This window comes from Ricinus communis, chromosome 10 (assembly GCF_019578655.1).
Source record: "Ricinus communis isolate WT05 ecotype wild-type chromosome 10, ASM1957865v1, whole genome shotgun sequence".
Classification (NCBI taxonomy): Eukaryota; Viridiplantae; Streptophyta; class Magnoliopsida; order Malpighiales; family Euphorbiaceae; genus Ricinus; species Ricinus communis.
The window spans coordinates 5,525,068-5,541,506 of record NC_063265.1 but is presented as its reverse complement, the minus strand read 5'-3'; the positions used below and the strand labels follow the sequence as shown (position 1 = coordinate 5,541,506).

General features: G+C 28.7%; 1 protein-coding gene and 1 long non-coding RNA gene across 2 annotated transcripts; one reads left to right on the top strand and one right to left on the bottom strand.

Annotated features, from left to right (window-relative positions):
- Positions 1–1,097: 1,097 nt before the first annotated feature.
- Positions 1,098–3,681, bottom strand: LOC112537084. Its single transcript, XM_048380341.1, has 4 exons — positions 3,575–3,681; positions 2,909–3,230; positions 2,077–2,292; positions 1,098–1,823 (listed from the first exon to the last, which is right to left on the bottom strand). Exons 1-4 carry the CDS (start codon positions 3,679–3,681, stop codon positions 1,377–1,379), a joined length of 1,092 nt encoding a protein of 363 aa, XP_048236298.1. The 3' UTR covers positions 1,098–1,376.
- Positions 3,682–7,901: 4,220 nt separating this feature from the next.
- LOC125368664 lies at positions 7,902–9,019 on the top strand. Its single transcript, XR_007214386.1, has 2 exons — positions 7,902–8,572; positions 8,819–9,019. It is a non-coding gene; the product is annotated as an uncharacterized LOC125368664 (long non-coding RNA).
- The last annotated feature ends 7,420 nt before the right edge of the window (positions 9,020–16,439 follow it).

Genomic DNA, 16,439 nt, shown 5'->3' with positions numbered 1-16,439 from the left:
TATCATTTTACTGTTCATAGTAGACTCTTTTTACTTTCCTTGATTAATCATGGGGAAGTTCTCAGTGCATTACTGCCACTGGTGAAATTAAAAAAAGAGAAAGAATTCATGCCATGTGTTTTCTAGCCAGTAGGTCTTTTTGATCAATTTTTATGGTGCTTTGATCTTGGGATAGTTTGTTTTATGACTTCTAGAAGAGTTTCTGTCCTATGTTCCTAGCTACTCCTAAGTGCCTTAATTAGAGTCTAAAATGGTCGTGATTAGTCTAATTCTTTGGCAATTAAGGCACACACATAAGGTAGGTTTTAGGTTTATCATGGGCAAGTTCTAATCCTTAAAATTTCCATGTTGCAATAGCTACTCATAGCTTTAGAAAAGAAAACTAAATTACAATGTAATTATTCTTGTAGAGTGAAGGAATCCCAAAAAAGAGAATTTAGAGTTTGTCATGTTACTAAAGTCTAAAGGCTAAAGCAAAGACAAAGGTATACATACAAAGACCATAATTTTCAGTCATACCTTCTTAGGGATTTACAAATATTCCACCATATCTCTTGTTTTGGTTAATATAAGTAATAGGAGAGAGCTTCATCATTTACTAACATGCCTTGAAATTTTCACCAAAAGAAGAGAAAAGCTTAGGAGCTTAGGCCCATAGATTTTATATTAGAATTGCACAAAAATCATAAGGAATGTGGTGTGGGGGGGAAGAAGAAAAGATTGTCTTTGCCCTTTTCCTCTTTTTCTTTTTTCCTTTTTTAATGTTAAAAGCAGAGATAGGTGCATTAACTATGTTGGGAAAGAATATTAAAAAAAAAAATGTTGAAAAAGGAAAGGGTGTACATGACAAATAAAAGTGTTTACACAAGAAAGGCCCAAAATTTTCTTCTTCCTTCGTAGAAATTTTTCTTAGATGAAGTTTGGTTGGCCTGTTGATTTCAGTGCTACAGGATCGTTTCCTCCTTATTACTTCTCATACATTTAAAGAAGCAATGCCTATAATTCATGAGGCTAATAATGGGCCCTAAATACCATCAGAGAACTGGACTTATTTCTGTGATAATGTAGAAATTTTATTCTGAACTTTAGCCCATTCTTCTATTTGGTCCAATCTTGTCACAGACTCACAAGTATGGGCAATGACACACATCAATCATGTCGTCTGCATCTTAGTGAGAATTCAGGTCTTGAAAGTTCAGCTCACATTGCTTTTACAACTTTCTTGTAAGAATTCATTACAGAATCCTACTGCTACTTCCCAAGAAAAAAAAAAAAAGTAATGGAAGCAGTAGAATTACATTGGTTAGAAAGGTTGGTATTTACAATTTATTGCTTGTCAGGAAAACGAGCAAGTCCTTGTTGAGGTTCTTTACCATCTACATGACTCTTTCTGATAAATTCTCAGCAAATGTTTCTAACCGAGGTTCGAATCCTGAAACCTGCACCATACTGCTGAATTTAGAGTCGTTTCTGCATTGCACCAGTTTCGCAACTGCATTAAGTTTTCCAGCAATTGATGGAAGTAACTTGTCAGCCTCATCATATAACTTAGCTCCAGATCCGTTTGAAATTTCTTCTTTAGAGACTAATGTACCTAATTCTGTAAATAAATTAAGAACATTCTGAGCAGCGGCGTCCAATTGGAGCAATGCTTCCATGCATGTAATCGTTCTTTCCTGCAAATTACTTCCTTCAGATATCTGCTCCTTCTGATCCATTGCTTCTTTTAAACTGATGTTTAAAAAATGTTCTTCAAGGACACATTTAGTTGATTCGCCTTGTGGTAGAGCATGACTTGGATTCTGTATGGAGTTCTTCACTTCCTGCATGGAAAATTCATTAGCAACATGAATATGAGATGAATTGTGAAAGCTGTTTTCATGGTGTGAGAAAAATATTAAGATCACCAGAATTTCTCATCTATCATGACAAGTATAATGGTGCAGATTCCATATCCAACCATAATGTAGCTTAAATGGAAACAAATGTGTAGATTGATTCAGAAGACTTCCGGTAAATTTAGACAGAAAAAAGAATATGAACCATGAGTTTGTTATGCAACATCAAATGAAAAACCTGTTTAGAAGAACTTGTCTCCTGCTCTTCTTCCAGATTCTGGAGTTCTGGGTTCCCCGAGGTGGTGCACGGTGTAGCTTTTCCCCCATATTTCAGGGTTTTACTTACTTCATGGGCTGGTGTATCAAACAGTTTCTTGCAATCTCCAGGATAGTCCCACCGCACAGTAAATCGTGCAGAATACCTTCTTCCCACTGATAATTTACTTCTCTTCACCTGCAAAGAAGATGTTACATAATAAATTCACTGCAATACTTTATAAAGCTTCATTTCCCAACTAGTTGGGTCAACAAACTAGGATGATATATCTTATTTATTCCTGCTTCGGGCATTAGTCTGCCATTCAACTCTATTTGAGTAAGTTCCAATCAATTTTCTTTCCTGCACTCTGATTCTCCAAAAACCCAAAAAATTTGTCCTTTACAAGTAAGCAAAATATTGTACTGTACCATGGTTATGGGATATTGATGCAAAAATAATTACTTAATTTCATAGGTCGCGAGCCAATTAAGAAAATTGAAGAACTGCATAAACTGCCACCTTAATAGTTTGCAACGATTCTTATTACAGAGCGAAAACTATCTGCATCAAATGCCTGAATATTTCATTTCTTACTAAAAAGTGATATAAAAAAAGATGTGTCTTTTCCATGTAAGAAAAGCCTTACCGTTCAAAAGACACCAAATATCTTGACAAAAAATATTAAAATTATTTGAAGACATTTCTCTCGTCTATTCTCTCCTGAAAATGAAAGAGAAAGAAAATCCCCAGCCTCCAAAATGAATAAAGATTGCATCACATCCGTATGTATGTTGCATGACGGGATACGAACCTTGCAGCTTGTTGATAAATTGCCAAACTGCTGCGTGAAAAGGTCTTCATACTTCTCAAGGGAGTAATCAACTTCCATAACTTTCTGCATTTGGCTTCCAGATTTATGCAAATCCAGTTGCTTTTCAATGTGATCTGAAATTAATTTATGGCATATTCTTGTATTATGCATGCCAAAACCATCATCACAATTACCCATAAAACCGTAATTATTGGAAGTAGCAGGTCTTCTTGAAGGGGCTCTATGCTCATCATCAAAAACTAGGTATGCTTTTCCAGAGGAGCACTCACCATTTTTGGTATTTGGTTTCTGTTTTGTACTGCTGGAAACAAAAAGCCATGAGAAGAATGAACAATAGCTTTGAGCCGAATAACATATAACCTATATTCACAGTCCTAATGCGATTTTATTTACTATTTAGCCTGAAATGGAAGCTTGGCATTGCACTATGAGCACACAAGAATTGCATATCAGGCAGCTTACGTGAAAATAAAATAGAAAGGATAATATTACCACGCAGCAAACTGGGAAAAAAGGAAAATGGAAAGACATGAACTTCAAAATTAACCACTCTCAACCAGCTTTACTATGATATAGAAAGGATGACGGCCGTTTAGGACTAGGTTACAACAACCAGCAACGGTGAGCAAGCAAATCAAAGTAAACCTCCCAGCAAAAGCAGAGTTCATCTCAACATAGCATGCAATACTGAAAGAATGGGCCAAGAGGCCATTCTCTTCTCTATCTAAGAGAACAGGCAACATGAGGTTCATCTCTACACAGAATGTAAACTAAACCTCCCACTAACATAGCCAATCTTATCAAAGTAAAAACTGATGGAGGTTCACCTCAAATAGTATAACAAGCCAAAAGATTATCCATGATCTACAAAATGTTGCCTTCGGTATTTATTTTACAGAAGCTAAAGCTAAAAGCTTGACAGAGCGATGTTTGATAATTCAGTGATACGACCTCTTGAACAACTTCATTGGTATGCCAGACAGTTTATTCGGATAAGATACGAAATAAACCACCACCAATGCAAACAGTCCAATTTGCAGATCTTCGAGTTCCTGAAGATCTATCAAAGTGGGTTTCATCATCGTCAGATTTCAATACTCCAAGCCAGAAGAAGAAAAAAATACTGAGTCAAGACCTATTTCACGATGCTGAAGTGCTTCAAAAAGTAATATGTTTAGTGCATTACACTGCCGTGTTATACAATAGATTATGCTAATAGATAGACAAATCACACTAGCTGCAATTTTCCAATCACCAGATGGATACTAAGGGCATATTAGATGTAGCCCATGAAGCATGAATAAAGCAAACAGAAGTCTCAAAATTGCAAACTTGATTGTTAATATATCCTTAAATCTTAAACATGAAAGTATTTTCCATTGAAGTTAGAATAAACTTAGTTTGAAAAAGGATCATTCTAATCCTCCACACTATATTTAGTCAATTAATAATTCAGCATAACTTGTTACTTAAACATTTATTATCCATCTTACACAAATTGGACGACAAGACCGGAATATTCAGATCCGTTCAAGGCTTTGCCCCTGGGGAATCAAGTAGATCAAGACATACTGTGTAAACGTTGAGCCAGTTCTTGTCCCTGGAGAAGTAGCCAACACACAAAAGTGAGGCAATGTTCACCAGACAGTTAATAAATAACAATGAGGAACACTCACTTAAAAGTTTCTTGAGACATTGGTGAAGCTGGGTTATTATCATTATCATGAGAATTTCTGGATAGGCTGCCTCGAACATCAAGGCTGTCCGGAATTTGAGCTTCATGGCAGAAAGGACCATATTCCCCACCATCACTGATAATAGGAGAAAGTTTTTTCTTCTAAATTCTGTTGCAGCTGGTGTTCATAGAAGGAAGTATCAATGAGCAAATAGCAAGCAAAACTAAAAACAAATGCATATTATCTACAACTTCTGAAATTTGTGGGTGTTGCAACATTAGAAAGCGAGGCAGTAAAAAAACAGAAATTCTGAATGGCTTGCATTGATTAAATAAACTGATGTATGCTTGTAGAGTAAGTATAACTGCATTGTTAAAACTTTTGGTTTTGGTGGAATTAACATCATATAATGGATTGTCACAGTCCAAAAAATGCAATAATACACTAACAAGTGCATTATATGCAAAAAGAAATTACTACTTTCTGACTTGTGCAAACAGATTAAATGGGGAAGTTCTTTATCTGTTGAACCTCATATCCTGAGAACTTTATATTAAATAACATGCTACAGTGAAACATGATGACTTTTAAGTTAGATATCATCTTTTGTGAATTTGAAATGCAGATCACTTTATTTTTTATGATACCAGTGAAAAAGAAAATTGTCAATTCTCCATATTCAAGTATTCAGATCAATCATGAAGTACCACAGGAGAAGTGAAAGCCGCATTAATTGTGGTATCCGAGTGTGCAACTTTAGATTGCGCCCACATTGGAAGTCTTGAAATACTAAATCTAAATCTTGCTGTCCTTTGAGGGCCTCCTCCTAGGTCAAGCACTTTTTGGACAAATCCATTGGAGTCTTGTAAAAGTATATCTTGACTAGTAGAAATCAATAAACCGGAATTTTCTTTCATTCTCTCCGGTACTGCAACAGCGCATAGCACTCACATTGACTTTGGAGCATATATTAGACAGTGCTTTTTAGAGGCTTATTATCTATACATGCATGATTAGTTATTTGAGTTTTAAACTGTTAGATATGATGTCTTTATGCTCAAAATTGTCAGTAATCAGTAGTATATATCTACGACTGTATATTGATTTGGACCGAATTATTTATTTTATTTGTTACTGGTTTTTCTTGATACGATATTATAATTTAAATTAGTAGTGGATATTTTTCAGAATGGATTCAAAATTATACAGTTACTTAATTTCAGATCAGAAAATCATTTGCAGTTTTGTATATAAATAGAAAGTAATTCTTTATTTAATTAATTTAATAAAATTTTATTTGTCCAGCTAAAATGTTTATTTTATTAAATATCTGTTTTCAAAATAATAGTAGTATTTTCTTCATCAGAGAAGTATTCGAAAATGGTATAGTAATTATTTCAATAATTGTTCATTCCTCTTTGTTATTTATTTATTTTCTCATTCAGTTTTACTTACCTTTATCTTTTTTTACCAGTATTGTGCAGAATGTCTAAGAGTTGGATCATAATAGAAACATTAGCAGTTAAGTTTTGAGTTGCTAGACTCCACAGTTCGAAAAAATGAAGTTAGAAAATTGGATGATTAGGCCCAATTCGGACTGGAAGCCTTACATTTAATATAATATTTATTCTCAGTGATAAAATTATTTTATATGTAATTTATCATCAAATTAATCATAAAATACTCATAAAAGTATTATAATTTTATTTTATAAATTATCTTATTTTATTGATAACAAAACTAATAATAATTAGTTATATGCTAAATTATTTAATATATGATTTTATTATTAATATAAAATTATAGAAATCTAAAGATATTAATTATTTTTTATAAAAAAAGCTATAATTCTTTTGGCATAAAAATTCAAAATTATAGGATATTATTTTATACTTTTTTTTCGTGATTTTATTGACCAAGTCTTTTTAATAAGGTGACGAATTAAATTCATACAAAACACGTTTTAATTAAATATTTTTTATAGTTGACTGTAAATTTAAATAAAAATAACAAATTTGTCCTTAACCTTAATCAATCAGCACGCGTGTCGTCTTCACTCATTTGATGCTAGTCATTACTCATCTTTGCTCTACCTACTTTACCCGCACCGCGATTCTTTAACTTCTTTAACCATAATCGCCACCGCCATAGCTTTTTCTTTTTTCTTTAATATTTTATATTTTAAAAAAGATTATTTACCAGAGTCTCTTCCATCTTCTTTTTCCCCAACCACACTGCCATCTCCATCATCTCTAATCAACGTTGCAATGTTGTCTCTGCAATCTTCAACCGATGCATAGTTCTTGCCTCTTTCAAAAGGTGCTACCGCCGTTAGCGCCGCTTGGTGAGGGGGGGTTGTCTATATCTTTTCCTGTGGACATGGACAGATTATAAAATTATTAAAAAATATAAAAATTCAGAATCTAATTAGTAACTAAGACTTTATGCAAAAATAATTTTTCTGTTTCATTTTAATATAATGATTGAATAACAAAAAGGCAAAATCTGCTTCGTCCCTGTATTTTGCAGGTTTAATTCCTCCCATTCCTATTAGTTTACTCTTATTTCTATTATCTCTCTAAATCAAATCCTTATATGCACGAACGATATGCGCGTCTAGACACTTGTCCTTGGTTATTTGCTGTGTAGGATAATAAGTGATATTTATTTTTTATTATAATAAATTATTAAAACTTTTAATTTTAGTCAAACTTAAAATAAATTTTTATAAATTCTATAATTGTATTAGTAAATATTTTATGAAATTATTAATTTAAATACATATAAGACTACCTAAAAAAAGTATAAAAGTATAAAATAATATTTCAAATTTACTCCAAAAAAAAAAAAAGCTAAAAATCTTGGACTTCAGAACACTCGATTTATATTATCTAAATGTTATGTTATGTTATGTTATGTCATCATACTATAACAACTGACACTTGTTAGCTGACTTATATTTTCCTATTTAACGGACTTGCGTCACTAAACATAGTTTGACGATTTTATTAGCTATTCACACACACCGTTCAAAACAGAGACCTAAGAGATGATAAAATAAGAGTAAGGATACTTTGAAATCCAATAGATGAACAGAAACCAAATAAACTGAATTTGTCCTAACAAAAATATGTAACGTCTAGTAAAATAGTAATGGTTAATACAAAATGACAAAAGCAGGGACAAATCATTTAACTTTAAATTTGTGCTTGCTGACACTACTTTATCAAATGATTAACCTTTTCTTGTAATTTCTTATTTCATATTTGTCGCGTAGCATCTCGAACAATGTAGAGTTTATCTATATAACAAATTTGAACTGTTCCAATTCAATTGTCTTGAGATTTAGCGTCATTTTATTTTAATTTTTCTTTGTCAAAAGGTAGAAAAAGCCCTTCACCTATTCAAGGAAAGCCAATTAAACACTATCATTTCTTTTGTCTCAATTACAACCTAAAGCTTTGTAATAAAGCTCAATTAAACCCAAATAGCTAATACCTGTTTCCTTTTTACTATTTTCCTATAAATAAAGTTAAAAATATTAGAAAAAATGCTTATTTAAATAATATAAAAATTATAAAAGAAACACAATATGAATGATAATAAAAAAAGAACAATCAAAAAAATTCCATCATGCCGTCGTTGCCCACTCTTGTTTTCTTCCCACAGAACAAACAAAGCATCTAATAAATGGCGATGGTAGCTTCATGTTTCATCTTTTTTCTTTTTTAATATTTTTTCAGTTTTTTTATGCTTTTTCTTTGTTTATCTTTTATCAAAATTGACCGGAGCAGCAACTTGTTTGTTTAATGAGTTGAGATTCGAGATGGTAAGATTTAATACGTTGAGAGTTGTGATTGATTGAGTGTTTGACATTGTAAATTTAGAGAGAGGAGCGAGACGGTAGCGATGGCAGTAGCAGTGGAGGAAGCAATGATAGTGGGTAATTGATGTGGAGTTCTTATCGGTAAAGTTCTCTATCAAAGTTTTGCTCTAGTCAATTTTGATAAATTGAAATTGTAATTGAAAGTTAAGATGTTAGGTTTTGAATTGAATTTGACAAAAGATGTGTTATTCGAATTTGATGATTGTTGCTGGGATGTTTGGTTTTCTAGTTTGAATTTGATTGAATTATGTTTTTCTTGTTTCATTTCTTGTTGTCTTGCTTGATGGAAGAAGAATAATTGTTGATTAATATTATTCTACTTGATAGAAGAAGAATAAGAAGATGAAAGAAGCGATATGTGGAGGATTTAGCGGTGGTATGCCGGTGTCTGCCGATTGATGTAAATGACATTTTTCTTTTAACTAATCTAATATCTTTTGATTTTATTATTTGATTTTTATTAAATGAGTTTAATGTCATTATTTTTACTTTCTTAAAAAATAAAAAAGAGTGATAAATGTTCTAATATGATTGGCTAGTATTTTGAGTAGTCCTATTACTAACGATTGGGTTTAACTTTGTTATTAATTTGAACTTAATTAATTTTTTTTCTTATAAGGTTAAGGGTAGGATTGAGACAAAATGAAGAATAAGGACTTTATTGGCTTTTTCTAAATAGATGAAGGGGTTTTATGTATCTTTTGCTTTTTTTTTTTTAATACAGAATCATGATTTTCTTTTTATTTTGAATGCGTGAATAAAAACTCAAAATTATAAATTTAAATTAAGATATTAGTTATTGCTAGACTAAGTTTGTAGGTGTAATTATCAATTTTTAAAATTTTATAACATAAAATCAATGATATTTTATTAAAGTTAAAGAATAATTGTAAAATAATATAAACTTATTAAAGACAGTATTGAAATAGGAAAATATTATTAATAATTTATTATTCTTTTAAAATGGTAAATTTCAAAATTTCTCACTTTCTAAGTAAGGAATTAAGACCCTAAATGATGATAAATTTTAAAAGATGAAAGATTTCTTAAAATTTATTAATTTAGATCACCTTTTTATTTGCCAAACAATAAATTTAAGTTAAATCCATACATTTTATAAAATCTTATTTGAAACCTTTAAACGTATATATTATATAAAATTTAAAACACATGCTTGTTACTGTTTTTTTTGGGTTTTGTTGAGTTTCCGTGGGAGTTACTATGTTGTTTTTCAAGATCAATATCTCGTGAATTAGATCAATTCTAATCGCTACTACGTCGTAGCAGTTTTTGGTGAGAGATTTTGCTGGTTTGGACGATGCAGCCTTATTGAAGAACTTACATATATACGAGAAAGCAGCGGTAATTTCTTTTTAATGATTTATTTATTTATTTTTTAAAAGAAAGAAATTAAGTGAATTCTTAATCCGAAATTAAGTAAAACTATTCGTGGGTTACTTATATCTTAGGACTTCAATATCTATCAAATACAATATTAGAATGAATCTGTACAACATAAAGGTTGAGAGTTCAATTCTTAATCACCTACCTTATTAATTAAATTCAACACCAAATAAGATAAGAAAGAGTTCCTAATCTACTAATCACACTTTGATAAGGACATAGGACTAATATGTTAAAGAGGTAAAAGATTTGATTTTATTAATTAACAACCTTTATTTATAAATGTTTACATATATTAATTGTGCCATTGTGCTTGTAATTACACAATTTAACTTTATATACCTTTCCATGTTTATCTTATTTAACAAACTATTATGATAATGTATAAAATGTAAATAATATTATATAAAATATACTTCAAATTCCTCATTTCGTCTAATCTTTTAAGAGACAAAATTTAAAAGGTCTCACTATTACTATTAGTAGATGAAAACGTTAATTAAGAATAACTCCCTTTTTTTAGAGAAGGAATAACATTTTTTCACTCTCACTCATCAACTTGATTTTTTAAATAAAACGATTTTTTTAGAGCCATTATATTCCTACGAGTATTATGATTATTTTTATATGAATCTTTTATAGTTTAGGTATAATTTCTTATAAATGCTACAATTATTTGTCTATCTCTTTTAAATTATAAAATTCTCGGATAAAGTGTTTTTCAGAAGAGATATAATAATTAGATTCTGTCTTTTTTTTTTATAAAAAATTAGATGAATTTAAGCCTTATTTCCTCTTTTTCTTTATCAAAATATTATATTTTGTTCATAATGATTATCTTTTAGTTCAGCAGTGAGTTTTTTTTCTCATATTTATTAGTCAATCTTGACTGAATTATATAATTCTTCTTTAATGGAAATGATGAAAATGGTGAAGAGAATAATTAACGAGTTTAATCTGAAACTCAAATAATCAAATTTATAAAAAGACACTTATAAAATCGATATATAATTTATTACTATAAAATACTTTTTATATAATTACGATTTAATATTTATCTTTATTTTTTATATCAAATATATTTATTAATTATTTTTCCGGCATTCTGATCTCCAATTAAGCTTATTGGATCTACAATAAATAATGGATCTTTATACATATAAAAGCATCAAAGAGAGGAGAAATTTTGAACTAGAAAAAGAACCTTTCTATGAGGTTTGATAACTTTCCATTTTAATTTTGGTCTCTCTATAACCTTTAATTTTCCATGTAGAAATGACAAGAGAAATTTGTTGCTTAAACATCTATGAACTCATGATGGCTCATTACATATCTATTTTTACCAACCCTTGACTACGACCTTAGACGATTGAAAATTAGAGGCTGCTGCTGCGATCATGCTCTTGTCAATTGGCATCGTTAATTAATTAACAACACAACTATCATGAACCAATTACATTTCATTATTTATAATTAGTAACCTAATATTGCTTGTTAATCATTCTACCAACCTTTGATATATTTTAATCTTGCACAATCTCAACTGTTCATCCTTTTTCGATCATATTGAAATCGCTATATATACCAACTGTGGTCCACAAAATATAAGTGAATGGACTTTTACATTTTATTTAGTTAAAATTTATAAAACTTATAGAATTTATTTATAAAGTTAAAGGTTTATATATTTTAAATAAAATAACAGTTAATTTAGAACTCTATAATTAAATTTGTGTGGAATTGATTATAACTAAATTAAATTCGAATAAAATATGTAGAATTTTTAAATAAATCCACATTAGTTAATCAATATATTCTATAATACTAAAATATCTCTTTCAACTTTAATATTTTTATTTTACTTTCTCTTTTATGTTTTTTTTAAATAAAATAAATTTTTTCGTAAATTTCAACCAAAAATATAACATTAGTATTCCATTTTTTAATATTTCTTAGAAAAGTTTATATTCCTACGTCACGTCTTATCAGCGTTTTTTGTTTTAATGCAATTTATAATGCATATTACAAAGAGTTTATTTAACATTCTTTTGAGTGAAAGGTCTAAAAAGGGCATTATTCATAAAGATTGTCGGTATTAGCCACAACTTTTAAAACTGATTCCATATCTTCATTTATGATAATCGAGCATCATACAATGAATAAAGATAGCCTAAAAAATATAAGTCCAAGTCTAAGTAAGACTGCAACTTTAGAAAAATCAAGTCATAATTGGACTTTACCTGGGCAGTTTGATCAAACCCAGGACATTACCGTACGAACAAAAAGACTAATCCTTACAAAATTATGAAATTTTTTATACAGTTTTATTTCTAGTAGGACTAAAAGACTTGTAACCCTATATAAGGGGTTGAGACACAACATATTAGATACATACAATCTTTTATTGACTTAGCAATCGAAGAAGCGAGTAGTGAGACAACTCCATCCAATGTTTTTTAATAACTAGTTCTTTCACCGATTATCAATTTATTTTATTAATTTAATAATTAGCTTGAAGATTATCAACAGTAATTCAAAAACCTCTTCTATTTAAATACTGAGTTAAATTCGGCAATATTCAAATATTACTATTAGTTAGAATTATAAATAATAAACGAGGTTGAATTTAGGAGATGCAGACACAGTTGCTTCAGACACACCAAGGAAAAAACTAAAGAATGTAATAAAAGAGAAAGAAAGAAAAATATTAATTAAGTTATATTGGAAGAGCTTCATCAATTTCTACAGTTTTAATTGTATCATATCGGGCAATTGCACGTGTGGACCCTGAAATTAATTTTTTTAAAATTCTTTCAAATTTGGTAAATGTGCTTTTAGTCCTTATAATTTTTTTAAAACTTGCTTCCAGTTTTAAAGTTTACCTCTATTTAATATCTTCATTGTCTCCATTTTAGATGTTTTATTTGTTTATTTATTTTAGTTTAACTTAACTTATATTATAAAGTTTCGTGGATTCTATTATAGTGATGGATCCCACCAAAGCGAATGTCTAAACTGCTTGCGTCGTGCCAGAAATTAAAAAAAAAAAAGAAAAGAAAAGGAAATAAAATGTATATTAGACGCTATCTCTAATAATACACTCAAATTTTGTTAGATAGAATAATACTCTTAAATTAGATGGATGTGCATAGGGCTTTTAGGTTGATTCGGTGTCTTAGATTAGACGAATTAAATGACCATATTTGAAAAAGAAAAATTTTAAATTTTAAACTTAGTTTATATTTATAATTAAATAATAAAATATGTTATTTTTGTTCAAATTGGTCATTTTTTGTAGACTGATTTTTATAATTTGTATTTTTTATTAAAAAAATTATAAAAATAAAAATGTAATATAGTAAAATTTATTAAATTGAAATAAGTATTTTATTTTTTATATTTAAATATTTTTATAATTATTTTATTATAAAAAGAGTAATCGTTTGAAAATGGTGTTGTTGGAATAACATCTGTTTACTTATCCTAGGAAGACGTATCATTGATTACTCAATTAGGTCTAATTTCATCAATTGTTCTTCGCTTTGTTCCATGAGGACCGTACTTAATATAATTAAGTTCATTCCATAGAATATTACTTTCTATATATTTTTTTTTAAATCATAAATAAATAATTTTTATTTTAATTTGTTTTAAATTTATTTTGTATTTTATTTTCAAAGTAAATTCTTTTAAATAAAATAGAAAGATAAGTAAAAAAATATAATCTAAAAAAATAGAAAAATATACTTCAAAGTTATATAAGACTTATTTTTTCTTTTTTTAAATTTTAAAAAATATGGCTTTTAAGTCATTTAAAAAATAATAAATTAAAATATTTTCTTAAAAACTTAGTTATATATATATTTTTTATAATTGAAAAAAAAAAGTTGTTAGGATATTCTTATTAAAGTAGTTCTCCTCAATTAACTCAATCATTCCTTGCGATCTATTATTATTAGCATCGTCTCTCCAAACACTATGGTTTAGAGGGATAAGTTACACTAGCCATCTTTGAAATTTGATGTATGCATCGTAATTATTTATAAATTTCAATTTGTATTATTAATTTTTTTAAATTTTAACTAAACAATATCATTAAATCTTTTTCGGCCAGCCTCCATTTAAGAGCTCAATAAAAAATTGATGTGATAACCTAACTGATTATTTTTTTTTTATATAAATACATATTAATATTATATGCCACATCATCATATTATGACTAATAATATTAAAACATCTAGCATTTATTAAAATAAAAAATTAAAATTAATTGAATTAATTAAATCAAATAATAAAATTAAAAATACTAAAAATGTATTTATTTTCTTCATTTTCTCACTATCCAAACAACCTATAAAATAATCTAAATAAAATAATACCATTTGAACAACCTATGAAATAATCAAAAGGAAAAGAAAATTTGATTCCTCCATCGTTATTAATAACAATAATATAATTAATAATTATATCAACATATAAATAATATTAAAATATTTGATGAATGAAAAATGATAATGAATAAAAGTTAGTAATAATAATAATAAGTAAATAAATTTATAAAAAAAGAAAATAAAGATTTGTCCAATCATACAAGCGAATGAATTTTAATTTTTATTATACGAAGTGATTAAAGAAGTATGTAAGTATCTTAATTTTTAGTGAAAAAATTAAATTCAAGTCTCTTTTATGAATTTAAAAGAATTAAAAAAATTTAATATATCTAAACCTACCGAACCAACCCTGAACTACCTAAAAACGATTTCGATCTAATTTCAATTTTTATTGAATCGTGAACCCAAACTACCGGCTCCTAAACCGTAGCCATCGCTACTATTGGGTAGTTGGCAACTAGTAGTGCCTTTATCATCAAAAGGGACCGAGTCCATCATCATCTTTTCTAGACCAAAAGGAAAGCTCAGACCCTGATATAGCTTTTATTGGGTGGCGTGTACCATTTTGGACCATCTAAAGTAAACTTTCCCATGAGTTATTTTTGCCAAAGAATTTATTATACGTAATTAATATTTATATTTATATTTTAAAATTATAGTTTTTTAAAAAAATTTAATAAGATAATTTAAAGAAATAGTGATAAAAACTAATAATCTTAATTTAGAAATTTATATATAAAATAAAAATAGACTAATTTTTCAGAATGGAAAGAATACTCGTTGTGGACGCAATGAAACCTAATGTGCAAATTTAACAAAGACTCTAATTAAATTTTATCCATTTAATAAGGGCATAAACAAATACATTTTTATTTCACACAATACTATTCTTATTATCAATTAGTCTTTTTAGATTTTCTAGTCGAATATTTTTCTTTCGTCTTTTATTTCTTTTACTTTTGTCTGACTAGCTTATAAAGGTTTCTAATTAGCAAAAAAACTTAATTTTCTTTTATTTTATTTGTTTTTCTTATATTTCTACTTTTTTTTATTTTTTTCCTTCAAAAGATAGTATTTGAAACAATCCAGATTGACTTGTAAACTTATTGCCCTCGATTTAGCATCTTCGAGTATAATCTTTGCTTCTTCTTTTTTTACACGGAAGTTTCTAACTCGATCTTGATTTCTTTTTTTTTTTTTAGAGTCAAATAAGCCTCGCATGTTTCAAGATTTGAACATTCAACTTTAATCTCTTTTGTCTTCGGGGATCTTTACTTCAAGGTTATTATGTGGTAAGGGGATGAATTTGGCCTTCTTGCTTTGCCTCCGGTCTGATGAATAATTCTGCTACCTTGAATTCAATCATATTGTATCAAATACTATTTTTTTCTTTCTTTCTTTTATTCTTCTATCTTCAAGAGTTATTTATGTGACATAGAAATGTATTTAGGAATTATCATTTGTGCCCAGATTAAATACACCAATTAATGTCAAACATACTCATATAGTAATCATTGTCATGCAAAATACCATTAAAACATCATAAAACAAACAAAAATCAAAGTCATATCATTGATCCTAAAAGTATAATCATGTTTTTATTTTAAAACAAAGATCGAAAGCTGAATCTTGTGAAGCTTCATTATCTTCAGATGGTAGTTTTTGAATCTCTGTAGTTTCAAAGTTTTCCATGCTCTAACTAGCTTTAGCATTTTCAATTTTTTCTACTTGTACGCCATCATCATACAAGCTCGCGAAGGTCTTGGGATCTATTATTTGCAGTTTTACAACCCAAAATGGGAGAACATTTCGGATTTTCATCCGAACTTGATCCTTTTCAGAAGGCTTGTTCGTCATTAAATATGTTTTGTTTCTTCATCTAGTCAAGAAGTCGGAAAAAGACCTATTGAGTTTTTGCTTTGTCGATTCTAAATCCCTTATAGAGACTTCTAGGTGAGTATTGTAGTCATATATCAGTTCATAAAAGCATCACAAAACCTTTTCTAATTAGACTTGATGGGTCTTTTCAACCTATGGTACTAATTCATAGCTAGCCCTTCTAATGAAAATACAAATAACTTGATAGTTTGAGTTCTAGCCAAACGAGTAGTAAACATGATATTAGTATATTGCTTCAAGTGCACCTTTGGATA

Excerpts from the sequence above, each read along its gene's own strand:
- LOC112537084 (XM_048380341.1), bottom strand. The coding sequence starts at position 3,681 with ATGAACCTCATGTTGCCTGTTCTCTTAGATAGAGAAGAGAATGGCCTC. Across the intron at positions 2,293-2,908 it reads ATTTATCAACAAGCTGCAAG|GTGAAGAGAAGTAAATTATC; the intron begins GTTCGTATCCCG and ends TCTTCTTTGCAG. Across the intron at positions 1,824-2,076 it reads AGACAAGTTCTTCTAAACAG|GAAGTGAAGAACTCCATACA; the intron begins GTTTTTCATTTG and ends TTTTCCATGCAG.